This window comes from Maylandia zebra, linkage group LG18 (genome assembly GCF_041146795.1).
Source record: "Maylandia zebra isolate NMK-2024a linkage group LG18, Mzebra_GT3a, whole genome shotgun sequence".
NCBI lineage: Eukaryota > Metazoa > Chordata > Actinopteri > Cichliformes > Cichlidae > Maylandia > Maylandia zebra.
This window is the reverse complement of record NC_135184.1, coordinates 31577715-31599434: the sequence shown is the minus strand read 5'-3', so window position 1 is coordinate 31599434 and position 21720 is coordinate 31577715. Positions and strand designations below refer to the sequence as shown.

Below are 21720 nucleotides of genomic sequence, written 5' to 3'. Positions count from 1 at the left end.
ACCATGTAATCCCTACTTGATTGATTGATTGATTGATTGATTGGTAATTTATTTCAACATGTGAACAATATACAAGTACATTTAGAAAAGAAATGAGAGAAAAAAAAATATACTATACAAATTACATACAACTTAGAGCAAAAAAGCATCCTTTGAATATTTTCCCATCCCAAGGATGTTGCTGAAACACAAAAGACGGCGCACAACGTATCTGGGGAGATATTTTAGAGAAGTACGTTATGTATGGTTCTCAATTACTCTAGGAGCTTAGGGAGCGGCATCGTATTGTGTGTAGTTATCACAGAATGAGCTTTGTGGTAACAAAAACAGACATCACATACTGAGTAAGTCGGTCTAAATAAAGAGCATAAGCATTTGAGCTCAACTAGGCAACAAGGGCGGAGTAACACAGACAGAGGTCTGCCACAGGTGACATGCTTGAGATTCATTGAAAGGCAATGATGACACCACACCAGAGGGCTCAGCATCGCACTGAATCGGTCGTGTTGTGCAAAGGTTACTGTAAAAGGCACCTCCCATTATCAGGCAGCAGCTAGCAAAAGCTGGCCCCATGGTTACAGCCCCGTTTAAATGGCATTGTAACTTTGAGGACAAAGATAACTGTGTGAAATTCCTGCCGAGAATGCGGCACTTGATCGAGAAGAACAGCCACGGCTTTCAGGGTGCTGCTATTGCTTGCAGCCAGGATCAACTGTAGCAGATGATGGTCTCACACTGATCTCAGTCTCACATAAATCTCCTGAGAGTGACAGATATTATCCCACAGCCTATCAAGTGAGAATGGCCCTGCTTCTTTGTGGAGTCGGAGCTTAACTGCCTTCAACATTGTAGCACGATTTACTTTAGGTCATAATAATGATATGATATGTACAATAACAAAGAAAAAAAGAATGCATTAAAACTCTGTTAAGTATAAGACCTGCTGATATATAGTCCCATTAAATGTCATCTGTATAACTTTAACAATATAATACTGTTTAATAATGTGCAACTTACACACATGCATACATTATGCATAGCACTCATCACAGCCAGCCACTAGCACCAGTAATAACAGCTCCTTGAAAGGTTAAGAGATAAAAGGAGGGTCAACAGCTGCTGACAAGAGCTGAGATTATTTCCATTCTGATAACTTCCCCGGCCCTCTTATTGACAGCTGGCGTCAGCTGGAAGTGAGCGATTCCATGCCCTGCTAAAGAGCAAGTGGAGATAACATCAACCTAAAGGTCAAACGTCACTGAAATATTTCTTTATGTCACAACAAATACACATTGTCACCACATACACTTAATTAAATACAAGGTTGGCCTTGGGCCCAGAGGACGTCCACACGACAGGCAGCTATTGTTACAAACTGTATCAGTGAGTATTATGATTTTTTAAAAGAAAAAAGCCCACTTACATAAAAACAATGTTTTTAATGTGCTTTACTCTGTATTTCACTGTAGAGTATTTATGAAAGTGCTGTGTAAATAAAGTTATCACTGCCATTGTGGATTAGTTTTGCAGTCTGTCTAGATCTGGAACCAGGAATGTTTGGAAGAATTTCAACAATGAAAGATCAGATGAAATTAGAAGATTAAAAAATGAGAAGATTCTATTGAGAACTTCAAGGTACAGTCTAATATATGGCTTCATATGTGGTCTAATTACAGAAGCAGGGAATTGCTGTGTCATTCATGGCTTGTTTTATTCACTCGAGCGTGAGCGCCGATATCTTGTTAATGACACTGATAATCTTCAGCGCACGCTGTGCTGTATGTGGTGTGAGCAGAGGTGTGAATGTGCTTTCATTAGCTCATAGACAAACTTCTGTACCTGTGAGCCCAAACAAGGAGTTAAAGATATGGGATGTAATAAGAGAAGACAAAGGGCTCCCTAAATTTCACACAAAGGGATTCTGGGGCCTCCCTCTCCTCCCTCCTCCTCTCCTGCCTCATATCAATATTTAGTCTCCAGCGGAAACAACAACCACTAAGACCTGACAGCAGCACCAAGGCAAAGCTCTAGACAGGTAAGATTAGCAGTTTCTGTAAATGATAAAAGCAATGGTGCCTCTACACCATTGCAACTATTAGGGATCAGAAACAGCTGCATTTTCAAATATTATGTTCAAGACACTGTAAAAAAAAAAAACATTAATTGATTAAAAAGTAAATAAACCAACAGAGTCGAACCTGCTAGATTAAGCATGAAGATCCTGACATGCAGTTTGTATTGCATCCCATTGTGTTTATCTTTCTGTCGATGTTTGCTTGTTAATCCTCTGGAATTCTCCCCAGGCCTTTGGAACAGACAGACCTGGGCAAGGATTCACTGACCAGCTGCAAGTGATTACAGGCAGTATTACAGTAGGTCCAAGTATGAGCACTGGTTTATGTTTGACCTTGAGGTCCAGGCTCTTGGGCTTTCTTGACCTCTATTTTAAGAACATGAATTTTGTTTTTTCTCTCGCCTCTTTTATTTATCATCACTATCTCACTATTTAACTTTTCTATTCTTTCCTACTTCTTCACTCGACTTCTAATTTTCCCATTTAGGCCTAGAGCTTGATATATGCCAGTGCTTTGGATTTTACACCATAGCACATGTGTTAGCGTGACATAAAGCTTTCCAGTAAAGAACTACAGACCTACATTACTTGCTTTTAATGCTATTGCGATAGCCAATATTTTGCGAGTGTAGACAACTGCTGTTTCCTTGTTTTCACAGCGCTGACAGAATCTGTTCTGAAGCCTCTCCTTATCGCATTTTATTAAAAGTGATTATTGTTCATGGTGTATTCCCCTCAGCATGGTCTGGTCACTTTCACTATTATAGATTTAACTGAACACTTGTCTGCATTTGTAATTGTACACTGGTGTGCTCTAATCCAGTGTACAATTACAAATGCAGACAACAAAGCTGAGAAGTCGAGATTAACCCATCCCCAACCACACCCAGGTGCTTTCAGCTGTTGGACTGACCCGAAGCAATTCTCCCATTTATCATTTATCATATATCTATCTACAGTAGCTTGTGAAGCCTTGTGGATGGGCCTGTGTCTAGAATCCAACTGGGATGTGTCATGAAACCTAAATGTGTTAACTACCAGCCACTATCCCATACCTGACTCATGGTTTATGTTATAATCTACTTCTAAGATACTTATTTACTGTAAATGCAAGTGAAGGGAGGACACCTTCAAATGTATTTGACATCAATATTTTTTAGCATCTAGAACATTGTAGCTGCATTTTCACCATTAATAGGTATATCTACAATTTTATGTTTTTAACTACCAGTTAATGTACTACTGCATTATATTGCATGTGTTAGAGGTCATTCAAGTCTTGTACAATTTGTCATGAACCCACTTTGAGAAAAACAGAACGAATACAATGTTGTGCAACAGCTTAATGAGATTTTATTAGCACTGCAGGTTGTAAATAGTGATAGTTGAGGGGATCTATAACACACAGCAGACAAAGGGGTTTCTGTTGACTCCAAAGCTTCACTCCTCATCAAACCCTTTCTGTAGCAGCCGGGGGAGGTTGGAAAAGAAGAAGAGAAACAGCTGTCAGGGCTCCAGATTAGTGCAGCTTTAGTGCAACAAAGCAACTATATATATATATAATTACAAAGTGATATCAACTGACAGAACACATACTCTATCTGTGCTAAAGAACGAACAGCAGAGCAGCAAAAGAGTTAAATGCAGCCACTAGAGGGCAGCACGTGTCAGGGTCAGATGCTGCAAAGTGCATGTGTCAAACCTTGGATCCGACATCGCGGCTCTTGGCACGAAGCTTGTTGACCTGAGACTCAGCGATGTCGGCTCTCTCTTCAGCCTCCTCCAGCTCATGCTGCATCTTGCGGAACTTGCCAAGATGAACATTGGCCTGTTCTTCCTGTTAAGGTTAATGAAACAAACCTGAGTATTTGGAGACAGAAGACGACACCACGTGTAGACTTCACCTCAAACATTACCACACTTACAGCCTCCTCTGCAGATCTTTTGTAGGCTTTAACTTTCAGCTGCAGCTTGTCCACTAGATCTTGAAGCCGCACGATGTTCTTGCGATCTTCTTCAGTCTGTGGAAATGAGAAACAAGGTTACACATTTGGCCTGTGAAAGACTGGCAACCTGTTTAGGGTTTACTCTGTAAGGGCTCTGTCAATCACTCCCATAACCCTAAAGCAGATAAGTAGTGAAGAAAATAAATGGATGGATGGTTTCAAACTTACAAAAAATGCTTAATTCAACCTGGGAAAAGGATGCTGATAGTTTCCACAAACCTGGTAGGTGAGTTCCTTGATGCGACGTTCATATTTACGCACCCCCTTCACAGCATCACTGCTTTTCTTCTGCTCCATTTCCACCTCATTTTCAAGCTCCCTTACCTGGTTGGGGACATGAAATACAGATAACTCTCCAAAGAATTTCTTTCAAGAATTGAAAAATTTAATTTCCCAGAAATAACACAGATATGTAAAAGAAGTGCTTACCCTGGCCTCGAGCTTCTGAATCTGCTTCTTGCCTCCCTTCATGGCGATCTGCTCAGCTTCATCCAGGCGGTGCTGCAGGTCTTTGATGGTTTGCTCCATGTTCTTCTTCATTCGCTCCAGATGAGCGCTGGTGTCCTGCTCCTTCTTCAGCTCCTCTGCCATCATGGCAGCATCAGTGATGGCCTTCTTGGCCTTCTCCTCTGCATTCCTGCACTCCTGCACTGCCTCCTCCACTTCAGTTTGAAGCTGGGATGTATCAGCCTCCAGCTTCTTCTTTTGGTTTATCAGGCTGGTGTTCTGCATACAATAAACAAAGACAAATGATGTCGTATGCAGTACCTTTGGTCAGCAATTTAATATGAACCTTTCTGTCTGTGTCACCTGTGAGTGCAGTAGCTGCACCCTCTCTGTAACATCCAGCAGCTCTTGCTCTGCAAGTTTGCGGCTTCTCTCTGTTTGCTCCAGAGCTGCTCTCAGCTCCTCCACTTCAGCCTGAAGCAGGGTGTTGCGTCGCTCAACAATGACAATGTTTTCCTTCATATCATCACTGGCTCGCAGAGAGTCATCCAGCTGAAGTTGTGTGTCCTAGAAAAATGTTTGATCCTCTGGTTATAAATAATCCATTACAGAAATAGAAACATGAGAAATAATTACTTTTTAGTTTACCTTCAGATGGGCATGGACGGCCTTAAGCTGTTTCTGGGCCTCGGCTGCCTGCCTGTTGGCCTGGCTTAGCTGGATCTCCATCTCATTCAGGTCTCCTTCCATTTTCTTCTTCAGCCGCAGAGCCTCATTCCTGCTGCGAGTCTCAGCTTCAAGAGAGCTCTGCAGGGTGTCGATGGTCCTCTGCAGGTTTCTCTTGCTCTGCTCCATCTCTTCATCCTTCTCGGCCAGTTTACGCTCCATGTCAGCCTTGATTTGGTTGAACTCAAGCTGAGCTCTTAGAATCTTGCCCTCCTCGTGCTCAAGAGAACCCTAAGACGGTCGTGAAATCACATTTTGAACTGTTCTTTTTAAAGTTATAAATATATATACATAAGAGACTGGAGGATATTAGGTTTTAGTCGCACCTCTGCTTCCTCAAGGGCAGACTGAATCTCACTCTTTTCTTGCTCCAGCTGCTTACGGACCTTCTCCAACTCATGAATGGTTTTTCCCCCCTCACCAAGTTGCTCAGTGAGGTCAGAGATTTCCTCTGTGTATGAAAGTGGTTGTGTTCAGTGTACTTTTCTTTTGTACCTGTATGTGTGTGTGTGCATGTGTTGTGAATGTGCGTTCAGTTACCCTGAAGATTCTTGTTCTCTCTCTTCATGGTCTCCAAATGTTCAAGAGACTCTTCATAAGAGTTCTTCAGTTTGAAGAGCTCAGTGCTGAGAGACCTGGCCTCCTTCTGGGAGCTCTCCAGCTCACACTGACACTCCTCAAACTTCTGTTTCCACTCAGAAAGAATCTGAGATAGACATTGAGATAGAAATGGTATGAATTTAGGCTTAAATCACTGACCTCTCCATAGTTTCCCCTGTATCTGCACTGTAACAACTCTTTGACAAAGCAAGAGGTAGTTATTTGTCACAGACATGCCAGGTTTATAGTTCAACATGAAGAACAGAAAGCATGATTTTAATGATTAATGTGTTTGCAGTAGTTTAACGATAAAATATGAAAAATACTTTGTCAAAGTTTCTTTGCTTCTTGTCCAGAGCAGCAGCAGCAGCATTAGACCTCTCTACATCCACCATGAGATCTTCAATCTCATTCTGCAGCCTGTGTTTGGTCTTCTCCAGAGAGGAGCATTTAGCATTCACTGCTTCAACAGCCTCCTCAGCGTCCTGCAGACGTTGAGCCAGCTTCTTTCTAAAAGTGAAACACAACTGTTTTTATATTTTGGGCCATTATTTAGTTATTGAACATTTGTACTCTGTAGCCTTCTATAGATATAAAAATCTATCGAAGGCTTGCAGACGTACGTATGTTTATGCTTGCTTCCAATTACATATTAGAAGCTTGTTTTATTTTGTTTTTGCCTGAAAGGGAGCTTCAGGAACAACACTTTCCTTTCAGAAAATGTTAGATTTTACATTTGTTCAGGTGACCACAAGAAGTCAACTATGTACGCGGCATTTTTTAACTTTCGAATATAACCAACTAGTATTGTTGTTTTTCTGTCATTCTGGGCCAACGACACCCAGCAAAGGACACCACGTGCACTGTGGACATTGGGGTGTATGCTCATTACTTGAACTCCTTGATCAAAACGGCTCAAATCAAAACATTGAAGACGTAATTATCGTCATCACAGCTGTCGCCACTCAGCAAAATCTTCTGCACCAGCGTTGGTATTGGAGAAAAAAAAAAAGCTACAAAAAAATTCCAACTGTTTTCAAAGTTTCCTCCAGAAGGTCTCGCCTTATCACGTATACCTTCTCTACCTTCTGTACTGATACATTATTGAAATGGCACTGAAGATCAAACACTCGTGTCTTCAACCCATCCATGGTACCCGCGCAGCAGGTTGTAAAAATTGGGACGTGCACAACATGCCATGCCACCATTTGATAGCAAAAAAGGTATAAAAAGGCCTTAAAGCAGGTGGTCCTATCTTTACTGTTCTTCTTTTGAGCTCTTTATCATATTTCACAGTTTAGATTAATATTCTTGTTTGTATTTAACTTACTTGGCCTCTTCTAGTTCTTCAGTCCTCTGGATGGCATCAGTTTCATACTTGGTTCTCCACTGAGCCACCTCAGAGTTGGCCTTGGACATGCCACGCTGCAGTTCAGCTTTAGCTTCCTGCTCCTCCTCATACTGCTCCCTGAGCAGGTCACAGTCATGGCGAGAAGACTGCACTGCATGGGCTAATGCATTCTTGGCCTGGATGGATATATATATATATAATATGTGTATAATGGGGGCAATTATCTTGCAGCTTGGGTTTTTATTTTTAATTTATTTGGATCTATACTAGTTTTGCATACCTTTATTTCCTCTTCTAGCTGTCTCTTTATATCTTCAAGTTGTTGGTTATAGGAATTCTTTCCTCTAGTCAGCTGAGAAACGAGAGATTCTTTCTCTTCCATCTGTCTTAAAAGCTCATCTGCAGAGGTTCAAGTTCATTATATTCCATTGTTTTGTATTAAATGCGTATGACATTTTAAGTGAACACAGGATAATACAAACCATTCTCTGCTTGAAGCTTGGCTTTCTGAGTGGTTAAGTCACTAAGGGATCGTTGATATTCATCACACTTGGTCCTGTATTCATTCATTTGATCCTCCAAAGTTCTGCAGGTCTTTTCCAGTGTAGTCTAAATATAACAGTTCACAGACAGTCTAGATGTTAATCTGTTATTTGAAGTGACCAACCACATTTTTAAACTTACCTTAGACTTTACAGTTTGTTCCATATTGGAGACCACATCATCCAGCTCCAGTCTGAGCTCACTCTTCTCCTTCTCCAGTTTCTGCTTGACTCTCTGCAGGTTGTCAATCTGCTCTCCCAGCTCAGCAACACTGTCGGCTTGTTTCTTCCTGAGTGTGGCAGTAGTGGCTTCGTGGTGCAGAGTGGCCTCTTCGAGGTCTCTGCGCAGTTTCTGGAACTCGGCCTCCCTCTTCTTGTTCATCTCAATCTGGGCAGCTGTGGCTCCTCCAGCCTCCTCCAACCTCTCACTGATCTCCTCCAGCTCTCTGGCCAGGTCAGCTCTCTGCTTCTCCACCTTGGCTCGAGCAGCTCTCTCTGCTTCGAGCTCTTCCTCCAGCTCCTCTACACGAGCCTGGTGTGAGAATAACATGTTGAAATGAGTCAGTACTTTAAAAAATACAGTTAAGACAAAAAACAGTGCACATTTTGTCACCTGTAGCTCTTTCAGTTTCTTTTGCAGTTGAATAATGATGGCCTGTTCATCTTCAACTTTGCTGTTCAGCTGGCTGATTTCAAAGTCTTTCCTGCAGCATTTTTTCTTGTCAGTGTTAGGCAACAAAACAGTGTACATGGTATTCAGTGATGATACTGACTGAATAATGTTGAGATGAATGCTTACTTTTTCAGACGCTCCTCCAGCTGTTGCTTGTCATTTTCAAGATCCATCACAGACTCCTGGGTCAACTTTAGATCTCCCTCTAGCTTCCTCTTAGCTCTCTCGAGGTCCATTCGAATCTTTTTCTCTTGCTCAAGAGATCCTTCAAGCTTATGGCAAAACGAAATATTATTGCATTTCTGAATAGCTTAATCCCCAATATAGTGTCATCTAAGTAGCATAATTTCAAAAAGTTTATATTTTACATCATCCACTTGCTGCTCCAGCTTAGCCTTGGCCTTGGTCAGAGTGTTGACTTTGTCTTCCTCACTCTGCAGGTCATCCAGAGTTTGCTGATGAGCTTCCTGTAAAGCTTTCTTTTCCTTGGTCAGCTTGGCAATGATCTCATCTAAAGCAGCCATCTCTTCAACAAGGTTCTTGACCTGTTGCAGGTAAATGATGGTATTACAAATTCTGTGCACAGCTTAGACACATGACTCTTTTTCATACCCTTGTTGTCAGAAATAGAAATATCAAATTAGTCATACCTTGTTCTCAGTGGCATGCTTCTCTTTCTCCACTTTAGCTAGAGTTAACTCTAAGTCATCGATGTCTTTCTTCAGCTCGGAGCACTCGTCCTCCAGCTTCCTCTTCTTAGCAGTCAGTTCTGCATTCATCTCCTCCTCATCCTCCAGCCTCTCTGTCAGCTCTTTGATTTTGGCTTCCAGCTGAATCTTGCTCTTGATCAGCCCCTCACATCTTTCTTCAGCATCACATAGATTGTCTTGTTCCTACCAAATAGAATTCTTGTTAGTGCTCACTTTAATGACACATTTAAAACAATATATAACTATGGTGTCATTCTTACTGCTTGAACTTGGAGCTGCAGGTCATTCTTCTCTTGGAGAAGAGTCACCATTTTCTCCTCTAGTTCCTTTCTTCGAGCTTCAGATTTTGCATAAGCTTCTTTGAGTTTTAGGAATTCTTCCTTCATGTTGGCCATCTCCTTTTCTGCCTCAGCAGATCTCAGCAGAGGTTTGATCTTGAAGAAAAGCTTCATCCAGGGCCAATTCTTAACCCCCATGAAGGCACGTATGTTCCACTGGATTACTAATAAAGCATCTCTAGAAGTTTTTTCAAGTAAATTAGGGATTCAGTTAAGCATAAAATCACAAAACAATAACTACTGAATGTTTAATGACCAGTATCACGTGGCTGTAGAAGATACCTGCGTTCCACCATCTTCTGATACTCAATGCGAGACAAAAGACCACGGGATCTGGCTTGAATCGCTGTGATGATTTTGGAAAGACGCTCATCTCTCATCTCCTCAAGCAGACCCAGCAAGCCAGCCTTGAAGAACACCTAACAACAGCAATGGGTTTTAAGGTTGCAAAATTCTGTTTTTATTTTTGGACATTTTTACTGATATGAGTAACACCTGAGAAGATACCTTTGTATGCCCAAACTTGTATTGGTTGTGATCAATATCCAAAGACCCAAGAAGTTTCTCTGCTCCTTTCCTACTGTCTATGAACTGGCCTTCGGGAATGGCAGCAGGATTCAGGATGCGATATCTAGAAAATGATGTAAACTTGTGCTTATAGTGCAGTGGAAATGCTATCAAAGTTTTGAGATACCCCTACTGAAAGTAGAATGAAGCACACGAGTGTTTTTCATATTCTCTAGTCTAAGGTGTCTAATATATCAGATTTCTTCTTGTATAAAAATATTTTACTGCATAATTAGTAAAAGCAAAAACTTCAATACTCTGAACTCATGTAATTTCATAATGGAATGTCTGATTCTTTCTGAATTGGTGTGAGAGTCAACAAGAGGTCTTTATACATGTCTGAAAAACAGAATGTGAATTTCTTAATGTATTAGGTAAATTTACTACTTTCAAATATTTTTAAGTATGAAAATCTGTGCTTTTAATGTACTCATATACTTTTCAACTTTTTATTCTTTTTGAAAACTTGACGACATGATGATTATTGCTCATTTGGAAGCATTTTTCTTTATAGTTTTTCAAGAAATTGAGTACGGGTTTGCACTAAAGAGCTTAACGCTAGCAACTTAGGTAACTCACCTAGCTTCTCCAAACTAAATGAGTTTTTCAATTTTTCAATCTTCAAAGACTTACCATGGATATTTTAGAAATACATCTGTAAAGATTGTGGCTCATTGGGGTTGGTTTAAATTACAAATGAAACATACTTTAATGTGAAAAAAAATTCATCTAACCAGTTACTCATGAGCTCCTATCAGTCAAAGCCTATATGGTGCCCTTTCCAGCAATCTTTTACAGTTTTGTTTTGGGATTTTTTTTTGTTAATTTAGGCTGCATATCACAATATCTGTCAATGTAAATATTTTTGCAGTAAAATATTTTACACAAGCACTAGTATTGTTCTTGACAGCACTAACAAGATCCCATTTCATATATTAGACATTTTAGACAGTATGAAAAATTGTTTGTTTTTCTTGTGGTCTGGGTATCTCGCATGTGGGAGCATTTCCAACCTGTGATCTTAATGAGGTAATACCTCTGCTTGAAATCTCCATAGAGGATCCTGTTGGGGAAACCCTTTCTGCAGATCCTGATGCCTTCCAGCACACCGTTACAGCGCAGCTGGTGCATCACCAGAGGGTTCTCCATGGCCCCTGGAGTCTTGGTCTCGTTGGGGATGATGCAGCGTACAAAGTGAGGGTGAGTCGACCTCAAGTTGGTCATCAGCTTGTTCAGGTTCTCCTTTAATGAGGTAAAACAGATATTTAGAAATACTAATGATAGTTGCATGTAAAAACTATTTAGTCCAAGAAATCTAAAACATAAGCAGTACCCTGTGAAGAGCAGACACTGTCTGAAAGGAGGATCCTTTTTTCTTCTTCTCTTTTTTTCCCTCGACAGCTTCAGACATAGCTGTTGAGAAAATATGTGTTGTTAGTACTAGACAAGAAACCCTACAAATATCTTCAAACTAGATATTCAGCCAGGTGTACCTGAGTCAGCTCCTGCATAATTTGCAAACAGAGTTGCAAGAAGTTTGAGGGTAGACTTTTGGTACAATGCCACAACAGTCTCATTCAGAGGATCCTTGTTCTTCACCAACCAGTTGTTGATATTGTAATCAACAGTTCCAGCGTAGTGAACCAGGGCAAAGTGAGCCTCTGGTTTTCCTTTGACAACTCTGGGCTTCTGGAAGTTGCTGGATTTTCCCAGGTGGTTGTCATAGAGCTTAGCTTTAAAGGTGGCATCACTGGCTTTGGGGAACATGCACTCCTCTTCAAGGATGGACATGATACCCATGGGCTGCAATTTATGAGTGAAAGGGCAAAATATGAGTTTTGTTTTTTTTTTAAATACCATATTTGAGCTGAACATGTAATAGTTCAGGGTCTCACCTTTTCAATCAGGTCGATACAGGCCTGCAGATCCATGCCAAAGTCAATGAAAGTCCATTCGATGCCCTCTTTCTTGTACTCTTCCTGCTCCAGTACAAACATGTGGTGGTTGAAAAACTGTTGCAGTTTTTCATTGGTGAAGTTGATGCACATCTGCTCAAAGGTGTTGAACTGTAAAGAAAGAAAGAAAGAAAATGTATTCAATTTTAATCATTCTGTACATATTATGTTGGGAGAGATGCAGTTTACTGTGATTACTCACATCAAAGATTTCAAATCCGGCAATGTCCAGCACCCCTATGAAGTACTGGCGAGGCTGCCTGGTCTCCAGTGACTGGTTGATTCGCATTACCATCCACAGGAACATCCTCTCATAAACAGCTTTTGATAGAGCACCAACAGCATAGTTCACCTGTGGAATGGGAACACAAGGACCATACAAGAAGCCACAAAGCAAGGAGGGTGTATTCCTCATTTTTGAATCTAAATCTAACCATTTAAAGATAACTGTATTGAAATATGCCTTCTCTTATTCTCTGACCTGGGCCACATTTTGTCCTTTGGTGACCCACTCGTTTCCTACTTTGACTCTTGGGTGACAGAGACCTTTGATGAGGTCGGCAGAGTTCAGGCCCATCAGATATGCAACTTTGTCAGCATCTGAAGAAAAAATAGAATACTTTGATTGGTTTGATTCTGTGCCAAAGTGCCAAACAGAACCACACTGTACCTTCAGTGCCATCAGCCTCTGCCTGCTCCTCTCGCTGCTTCTGCTTGAATTTCATGTTACCATAGTGCATGATGGCACCAGTCAGCTTGTACACAGAGTTCTTTTCCTCTTGCGTAAAGCCCAATACATCAAAGGCACTCTGTAGAACAGCATACAATAATGTCTCAACATCCTTAAAGTGAAAATATCACTTTAAGTAATCGGTCCAAAACTTCTACGGTGCTCTATAAGACCAACACCTGGACTTATTAAATGAGAGGTTATAAAATAGCAATAAGTGAGAGCCTGACATCTGTTGCCATGAGTTCCTCAGCGTCATCAATGGAGGCCACTTGGGTTTCCCCCTGTGAGATGAAGGCATAGTCATAGGGATTATTGGTGATCAGCAGCATCTCTGGAAGACACATGAATGAATGAAAAAAGGTGATAAAGGTGGGCATGTGACAATATAGAACCTATGTTTTATATTTTTTTATACCGTTCCATGCACTAACCCAAGATTTCAGGCTTTTTGTTGGACAGAATCTGGTAGAAGATGTGGTAATCTCTCTCTGCCTTGAGCTGGAAGATCACACGAGACTTCTCCAGAAGGTCTGACAAACGTGAAGTAGAAGGTATTTGTGTTAAATATACTGTGTGACTGTTTGACAAAATAAATATTATATAAGTGTTGAAAGAATGTTTGTTCTTACATGTTTCGATATCAGCAGAGGCTACTTTTCCCCTGGTATCAAAGTGAATTCGGATAAATTTACCCTGAAAAGATAATATTTGCATTTAAAAACCTTCCTCTTACTGACTAATTCCATAGAAACATAATATTCACAATACTCATGGTTCAGTTTTAAAATATTTGCCACTCACAAATCTGGAGGAGTTGTCATTCCTAATGGTCTTGGCATTGCCAAAGGCCTCCAGAGCAGGGTTAGCCTGGATAATTTGATCCTCCAGGGTGCCCTGTCATAAAGGAACACTGTGGTTGTTAAATGTGTGAATATTTAGAGGTTATCTCTTTTTTCTTTTTCTTTTTCTTTTAATTAAGAATCTCTGCTAGCAGATTATATGAAATCAGGAGAAACGTTTGTAGTCTTTGCAGGTCTTAAGCCATCATCATTGATGAGAAGCAATCCAAGCCTGTCACCCTGGTTAAAAGTGAAAAATTCTTTTGGTTAGTGTCAATTAGAATATCTATTTCTCTACTTGTTGTCCATGGTTACCCTGAAGAACAATTTTAAAAAGCCTAACATGTTTTGATAACATAGTGTTTGAGGTACTTTGCATTTGCATTGATGAGCTCTTGGACCTAAGACAGAGTTTACTGCTTACCTTGTCCTTGACATTTGTGTCCTTCTTAACACTTCCAGCCGCAATACTTGCAAAATACTGGATTACTCGCTTTGTGTTGACGGTCTTTCCTGCACCAGATTCTCCACTGTAATTGCAAAGTCACTCATCAATACGTAAATGCACCATATTGTAGAATAATGTTGTGTTGTGTATCCAAGACTTTACATACGTGATCAGAATTGACTGATTTTCACGGTCTGCAAAAAAGTACGTTTGCAAAGGTTATGTCAGTATATGTCCCAAAACTTAAACCAAACTGTGTCTATTAATATCCATCTGTACCTGCCAGCATGTACTGGTAGGCATTGTCAGAGATGGAGAAGATATGAGGAGGTGCTTCACTCCTCTTCTTTCCTCTGTAGGCAAGAACCACCTCCTGATTGTAGACTGGCAGCCATTTGTAGGGGTTGACAGTCACGCAGAACAACCCAGAGTAGGTCTGAGAATATAAAGAAAACCATTGCTGTTAAGGCATAAATGCATTTCTATTTCTAATTTAAAACTTTTTGTTTGGATTTGCTTCAGGCTTTGGACATGCCGCTCATTTGATGGTAACTCCTAGAACATTGTTGTGTCTAGATTCAAGATTCAAGGTCTTTATTGTCAATGCAGTGTACTAAAATGCCACTTCACCCCAAGCCCCCCGTGGTGCATTTATAAGAATATAAAAAACATATCTAAAAACAGATATGAGACTAGAAATTACAAATAAGTAATAACTCACTAAATTTGGGTAAAGTTAAGAGATAAAAAGTACTATTACTAACTATATCTATGCACAATAAACAAAGACAGGACAGAGGCAATATGAAGTGGCCATGTGCAATTATAGTAAAGTGAGATGATTGTGCAGTAGGAATGAATACCAGGTTCAAGTTATGAGTCAGGATATTGTACACAAGACAGGACGAAGACGTGCAAGATGCAAAATGTGCAAATATAGTATAGTTTAGATGTGTTCAGTAACTATGTGACTGAGGTGTGCAAATAAGCGTATTGTTCCTAGTTTGTAGTAGATTTGTGGAAGTTTTTGAGTTTTTTGGTGAGTATTGTAAGGTGTTTTTAAAAGTGTTTGTGTTTATCAGTCCTTTGGTGGTAGTGAGTTGAGGGCTTTGACTGCTTGGGGGGGAAAGCTCTTGCTTCTATGTTAACATTTTAAGTACATTCCTAGTTAATGGAATACAGTATTTGCTAAAGTTAGAAAAAATGAAGCTTCTGAATATTTCTGGCAGCCCCCAATATCAAGCTTAACCACAGTTCATAGGTCATCTTCGTGCCAACGTTCCCCAGCCGATCGCTTATTGCTTCCCTACAGTTCTTACACATCTGCTATCCTCTTTGCAACCCACTTATACGCAATCTCTTCAGTTTCATGCTGTGTCTGATTTAATCAATGCCATCTCATTCCTGTTCTTTTCAGAACATTTTGCTGCTCCTCATCTGGTGAAAGCACCAGATGTAAATGACTGCAAATAGGTTTTACCAGGTTTCCCTTGTTTTTGACTTGCTAACTACTCACATAGATCATCCATGCTGCATAACGCTCTTTGAGATTAAACAGCACAGCTGGTTCATGGAGGAAGGTCAGCATGGCCATGTCTTCAATCTTGTCAAACTTTGGAGGATTTTGTTGCAGAATCTGCGAGTCTTTGACAGTCACAGTCTGGAAGGAAGAAAATAGAATGTGTTTTGATGATTTGGGTTATGAAACCAAACATTAACCTCCTGTTGTCTGTGTTACCTGCTTGTTCTGCCCTGTTATTGTCAGCATTACTTGTGTAGTGTTACAGTGCATACCACAGGCTGTCATTGCCAGATGGCAGCAATACCTCGCTTCATCACTCAGCTGCTCTGTGCTGTGAGCGGAGACTTTAATTGCACTAGTAGACAGGCTTCCATTTGAACTTGTCCTGACACTCACTTAAGGACAACACTTTAAATCATTCATAGATTTACACTCAGATTATCACTTTCTCCCAGACATGCACTCATATGCACTCACATCTAATGTGTTTCCTGTGCTGCTCTAACTGACCTGGTTACTGGAGTGGCTCCAGTTCATCAAAATCACCTGATAGATTTAGTTTTATGGTACAGAGTGGTGTACTGAACGATCAAGTGGACCAGGCAATCGATTGCCTACCACTACAGTATGTAAGGTAGGCTAAGTAAGATTATATTTGACTTAACCGCAATCTCACTGTGCAAACAAAATGCTAAAAACAGCAACGAACTAACCTTCCCATTCTGGGTCTCTACAGTGACCTTGTCTCCATCTCGGCTGGTGATGGTTGCCTTCACAAACTCTTCTACTGGATCAGGGACAAAGCATTCCTTCTTAATGTCAAAAGGACGCGTCGAGGCCTCCATACGTTCCTTCTCCGACTTCCTTAGGTACTGGGCAGCCGCCCCAAACACAGACATCTCTGCATCCCCCATCACAGCACTAATATACATGCAAAGAGTTGGTTCAGAGCTTGATACTTTTTCTTTCTTTTCTTTAAAAATTTACTGCACTCCATACTTATGCAAATGAAAATCTAACTTATTTTCTTTGTCCAAACCATATATAGAATTTCCACTGATGGAAATATATAATTGCCATATAATTGACTCTGTAATATAAGTTGTTATAAAAAGAAAGATCATTTACCAGTGGGTTCAACTCAGATGACAAGTGAGCTCAGACTTCACTGTATGAAATGATGATTCACCTGCAGTAACCAGAAAAAAAGAGTGTTTAATGAGATTCTGCAACATCCTTTTGGGTCATGTAAATGGACTGGATCTTATGAAGTGCTTTTCTACAATACTTAAGCACTTAAAGTGCTGAATACAACGTGTCTCAGTCACCCAAGTATTTTTTCTACATCTTAGTGCTTTCTATCTAACATTCACACTCAGATGGGAGCAACTCGGGGTTTAGTCTCTTGCCCACTTTGGCATGTAGCAGCCAGGGATCGAACCAGTAACCTTCTAGATTAGTAGATAACCTACCACAGCCATACAAAGTACACCAGTCCAGTGTTAGCTAAGTGTTAAATAGGACCAGGAGACCTTATAACACCACATTTAAACCTGTTTAGTTTAGACAATGGGAAAATAAACTATGATAACAGCATGCAAAGTATAAACAGACTTACAGAGGCCAGGTGAAGAGAAAGCAGCTGGTAGACCTGCAGGCAAAGCTGGGATCAAATATATAACCCCAGATAACCCTACCTTACAAGGCCAAGGGCACCACCCTGACCTGATAACACACACACACACTTGGTAACCACCATCATTTTCATCACTTATGACAGGGCTCTCCATGGTCATGAGATGATGTCTGGCTGCCCTCTCTGCTTGTTTGTCTCCACCTCTCATGTCCAAATAATGTGATTTTTGGGAACACCGCCAGGAACTTTCTGCAGCATAACTCATCTGTGACTCACCCAAACATAGCTTCTCTATCTCTAATTCTGCCACACTTTTTTCCTGTCATCTCTTGCACTGAATTCTTCTTCCAAGTGGGGACTGGTCATGGATGGAAACCAGATTCCATTTACTGCCTGGGCAGAAGGGGAGAAAAGGACAGAATGACACTTGAAAGGCACAAATTGCCACCATATTTACTTATAGTCTACAATGACTCAGTCATTTTTGCCATGGGCAGTGCACTTCCATAGCTTGGACTTTTCTCCTTGTCAGCAGTCCAACTTTCAGCAGCCCACAGAGCAGATGGAATCTTAGCAAAACATTATACAGTTTTCACCCAGTTAGGCACAGTTTGCAGGTTGTCTTAAACACATGTTTGTGTTACACACGAGACACAATAATAAAGGAAGTTTAAAAATACATCACAGATGTCATTTCTAAAATACAACTCAGAACCGTTCACACTTGTCGCGAATGATGTTCATAAAGACTCGTTACAGCTGATGCACTTCAGAGTGCACAGCTCTGCACACAAGGTTGATACCAGCGACTGAAAACAATCTAAGGGAAAGTAATTTCAGATTAAATGTGGGCCAATAACCATGTTAAGCTGAAATAGTTTCACATGGAATGACAGGCAATTTGAAAACAGACCTGCTATAGTATGAGACTAATATATGTCGGACTTTCAGATACTCAGGAAAGTGTGTCCTTTCACATTTTTCTCAAATTTGTTCATGTTTTAGCTTTTAGAATTATATTGGATCAGTAAAAAGTGAAATTGGATAGTATTAAGTCAATTAAAGATTGAGACATGCATTGCTAAAGACTTGAGCCACCCCGTTTGTTTTAACACTTTGCTTATTTTTTTGTTATTTTAAAGGCTCGTCGTGAGCAACAGGTTTTTAGGCTTTCTGAAGGTTTAGACTGCTTTGTTAGTTTTTTTCAGTCAAGTCATTGTAACAGACTATTTTCAAAGGAAAGTTATTTGTTGTTGTTGTTGTTGTTGTTAAGCCGCTGAAGACTGACCTATGAATCATTCAAAGCATACAAAAGGCACCTAGCTCAAGGTGATTTCCAGTGAGCTATTAGCTGATCCACTCTGCAGTCCCACCTGGAAAGTGTCCGATTGGTAACAGCTTCATTTTTCAGTCTGACAATGATCCCAAACACACTCCCAATGCAGTAAAAACATTGGATAGAAAAAACACGCAATGAACACTATCAGTCATAGATCGGCTTTAATCTTGTGCATGACACTGTATACATCTTTTTTGGTCTTTACATTTCCAACACAGCCCCGTGGGATTAAAAAGCTTTTCCAAGCCCTGAACATTCTGTTTTTTGTTTTGTGGAGTGTGGAGTGAATCTGGTTTTGACAGATACAACTGTTTCAAAAGATTTGTGAGATTGTGTGCGAACAATTAGAAGTTCATATAGTGCCAAATCACAACAGCAGTCAACTAAACATGCTTTATATTGTAAGGTAAAGACTTGACAAAGCCAATCAAAGGGGCACAGAGAGATTGATTTACAGCCTAAACTCCAGGAATTAAATGACCCCCTTTGATTCTAGGTGAGGTTGTTTTTCTGGGAAGAGGTTGGATTTAGTTTGGTGATTCAGTAGTGGTCAGTGTTTTGGAATGACTCACTGAACCAAAGCTTGTACTGATGGTGAACAATTGACAGACGACTTGGAGCCATGGGCTTCTAATACACTTTCTAATAACAGTTTTATTTTTTCAGTTATTATACAGGAAGTTCCACTTTTGATTTTACATGTGGTTGAATCTTCTTCACACTCACAGTTTGTAGATTATGAATCCTTATAGATGATGATTATACTGTAAAGAGAGAAAGCGGGAGCGAGAATGACATTTGTATATATGAAATTAAAACTTGAAAATATTTAGAATGTTTAAGCATGAGCAAAATTACATTCAAATAAAATTTTCAAATATGTCTAATTAAATTCTGAGTACACTGAAAGATGTTTGAACATTAACCTGTGACTGATAGTAATACTGAAATCATCCACAGGATAGCCTTCTGAACACTTGGATTTTAAAACTGCAATCCTGAAATGTTCTGTTTCTTAGTTTAATTTGAAAACATTTTGACACCTGGCCATATGCAAATCAATGCCAACAGAGGAGGCTATACTGCATCACCACCTCAAGGATTTTAGTTCCATTCTTATTGCAAGTACAAAAACATATTTCTGAGAGTATTGGTTGTATTAATGATATTGTGTCTGTCAGTTCAGGCAGGGTATTATTAGATGCTATTCTTGGTAGCAAATTCTTACACCCATCACACCTCACTGAAGTGATTTGTTGGTCTATTTAAAGCCTCTCACAGCTGCATTCATTCTGTGAAATTCACCCCACCCCAAACTTCCTCTGCTGTAGTCAGACTGTTTTTGTAATCACCACAAACAGATCAAATGGATTTTACAAAGACAGACTTTCATTTTAAGTTTATGATTCAGTCACTATAGAGCAAAAATAGGTGATTTTTTTTTTTTTTTTTTTTGAAGACACCCACCTGGCAACCTGTGCAGCTGCTTTGCGACTGAGTTGCCCAAAGCCTGAGAGTGACCAGTGAAATAATTCAATAGAATCACCGAGCATACACAGATATATCTTAATCACAAGGAGGTTGCTTCCTATTTTTGCTCAAATCACACTAACTGCAATCGTTCCCAGTCAAGCTTTGCAAGTATTACTTTTTAATTTATAAACTCCAGATCTGACAGATGCTGAAAAAAACAAGCAAAAAAACTACCCCGACCCCCCCACCACATTAAAAACAATCACCAAAGCAGGGGACAACTACGCTCTCTTGACCTGTGTAGTGCACTCTATGTAGTATTTTGCATTGTAGTAACTGTAGACTGGGATTTCTAATCGATTTAAAGGTTTCAAGCGTATCTGAGACCAGAAGCTTTGAAGTTTTCCGACTCCCATTTTGCAATAGGAAAGGATATTGATTCATCCATTCTGGAGAGTGTCCTGTATATTTTAGACAGTAATTTGGGGGTTTTGAGATAAAGGAATTGTACCACATTTTCTTGTTTGCAATTTCACTTGATTAGGCTTAAATTTCGTTTTCAAAATAGATTTACTTTTTTGACATTCAACAAATCCAGTTTTGATAATCCATATTGTTTAACTAATGTATCAAATAGAATAAAGTCTATTCTGTAATTGGCTAATGGGTTCTGGGTCAAGACAGTTTAACTACAGCCAGCTTGAAGGCCTGTGGTACATAGCCGATTATTAGAGATAGGTTGATCATATTTAAGATCGAAGCATTAATTAATGGCAGGACTTCTTTGAGCAGTTTTGTACGAATGGGGTCTAAAAGACCCGTTGATGGTTTGGAAGAAGTAATTATTGAAGTTAACTCAGAAAGATCAATTGGAGAAAAAGACTAAATGAATATCAATGGTGCTGAAAGTAGCTGTAGATAATATTACATCTGTGAGATGATTATTAGTAATTTTTTCTCTAATGGTTAAAATTGTATTTTTGAAATTCATGAAGTCATTACTAGTTAATGTTGAAGGGATGGTTGGCTCAACAGAGCTCTGACTTTTTGTCAGCCTGGCTACAGTGCTGAAGAGAAACCGGGAGTTATTCTTATTTTCTTCAATCAGTGATGAATAGTAAGATGTTCTGTCTTTGTGGAGGGCAGCAAACTATTTCTCCAGGCTAAATGATGATCTTCTAAATTTGTGATACACCATTTCCTTTCCAGATTACGAGTCATCTGCTTTAAGCTACGTGTTTGAAAATTATACCACAGAGTCAAGTACTTCTGATTTGAAGCCTTATTTTTCACAGGATCTAGTATTTAGAGTCATACGAGGTGTGGAGGCAAAGTTATAAGCAAGATAATCAACCTCTGTGGGAGTAGCATTCAGGTAGCTGCTCTGTGTTGGTACAGGGCATTGAAGATGATAAAAGTGAGTGGATTATATTCTTAAACTTAGTTACAGCGCTTTCAGAAAGGTATCTACTGTGATGAAGTCTACAGTCTGACATTAAAGACATTAAATTTAGTGACCTGCGATTGACGTAACCGAGTGTCATTACTGCCAACATGAATTATAATTTTATTGGAGGATGATTTTACAAAACCAGTTTGGTCAGGATGTATTAAAAGGGGGTTATCTTCACTAATCTTTTTGAGAGAGCTTTGCAGATTATTTTAAGTGATATTGGGCGATAGCTGGTAGGAAATACAGGGTCTTCCTGGTTTTAGCAGGGGACAAATTTTGGTAGAATTC

The 21720-nt window shown here is 39.8% G+C and overlaps 1 protein-coding gene across 1 annotated transcript; it reads right to left on the bottom strand.

The window, feature by feature from the left end:
• Window positions 1-3404: 3404 nt before the first annotated feature.
• Window positions 3405-17216, bottom strand: LOC101484004 (myosin-7). The gene is made up of 39 exons (XM_012922942.4): window positions 17150-17216; window positions 16660-16720; window positions 16245-16452; window positions 15526-15669; window positions 14289-14445; window positions 14176-14203; window positions 13986-14091; window positions 13524-13616; window positions 13352-13415; window positions 13154-13252; window positions 12950-13053; window positions 12660-12798; window positions 12471-12589; window positions 12192-12341; window positions 11930-12100; window positions 11528-11837; window positions 11368-11447; window positions 11071-11276; window positions 9975-10098; window positions 9750-9886; window positions 9390-9645; window positions 9070-9312; window positions 8788-8964; window positions 8546-8691; window positions 8360-8450; window positions 7889-8278; window positions 7687-7813; window positions 7485-7603; window positions 7184-7380; window positions 6180-6363; window positions 5794-5959; window positions 5580-5704; window positions 5176-5484; window positions 4891-5094; window positions 4510-4806; window positions 4300-4404; window positions 4000-4095; window positions 3777-3911; window positions 3405-3535 (listed from the first exon to the last, which is right to left on the bottom strand). The coding sequence occupies exons 3-39, from the start codon at window positions 16443-16445 to the stop codon at window positions 3515-3517; spliced, it is 5820 nt and encodes a 1939-aa protein (XP_012778396.3). The 5' UTR covers window positions 16446-16452; window positions 16660-16720; window positions 17150-17216; the 3' UTR covers window positions 3405-3514.
• Window positions 17217-21720: the final 4504 nt, after the last annotated feature.

Bases quoted from the DNA above. Each gene is read 5' to 3' on its own strand.
- LOC101484004 (XM_012922942.4), bottom strand. From the start codon at position 16,445: ATGGGGGATGCAGAGATGTCTGTGTTTGGGGCGGCTGCCCAGTACCTA. The intron at 12,799-12,949 runs GTCAGGCTCTCA...GCTGTTCTACAG, and splicing joins AGGAACTCATGGCAACAGAT to AGTGCCTTTGATGTATTGGG. The intron at 5,705-5,793 runs GTAACTGAACGC...TTTCATACACAG, and splicing joins AGAGAACAAGAATCTTCAGG to AGGAAATCTCTGACCTCACT.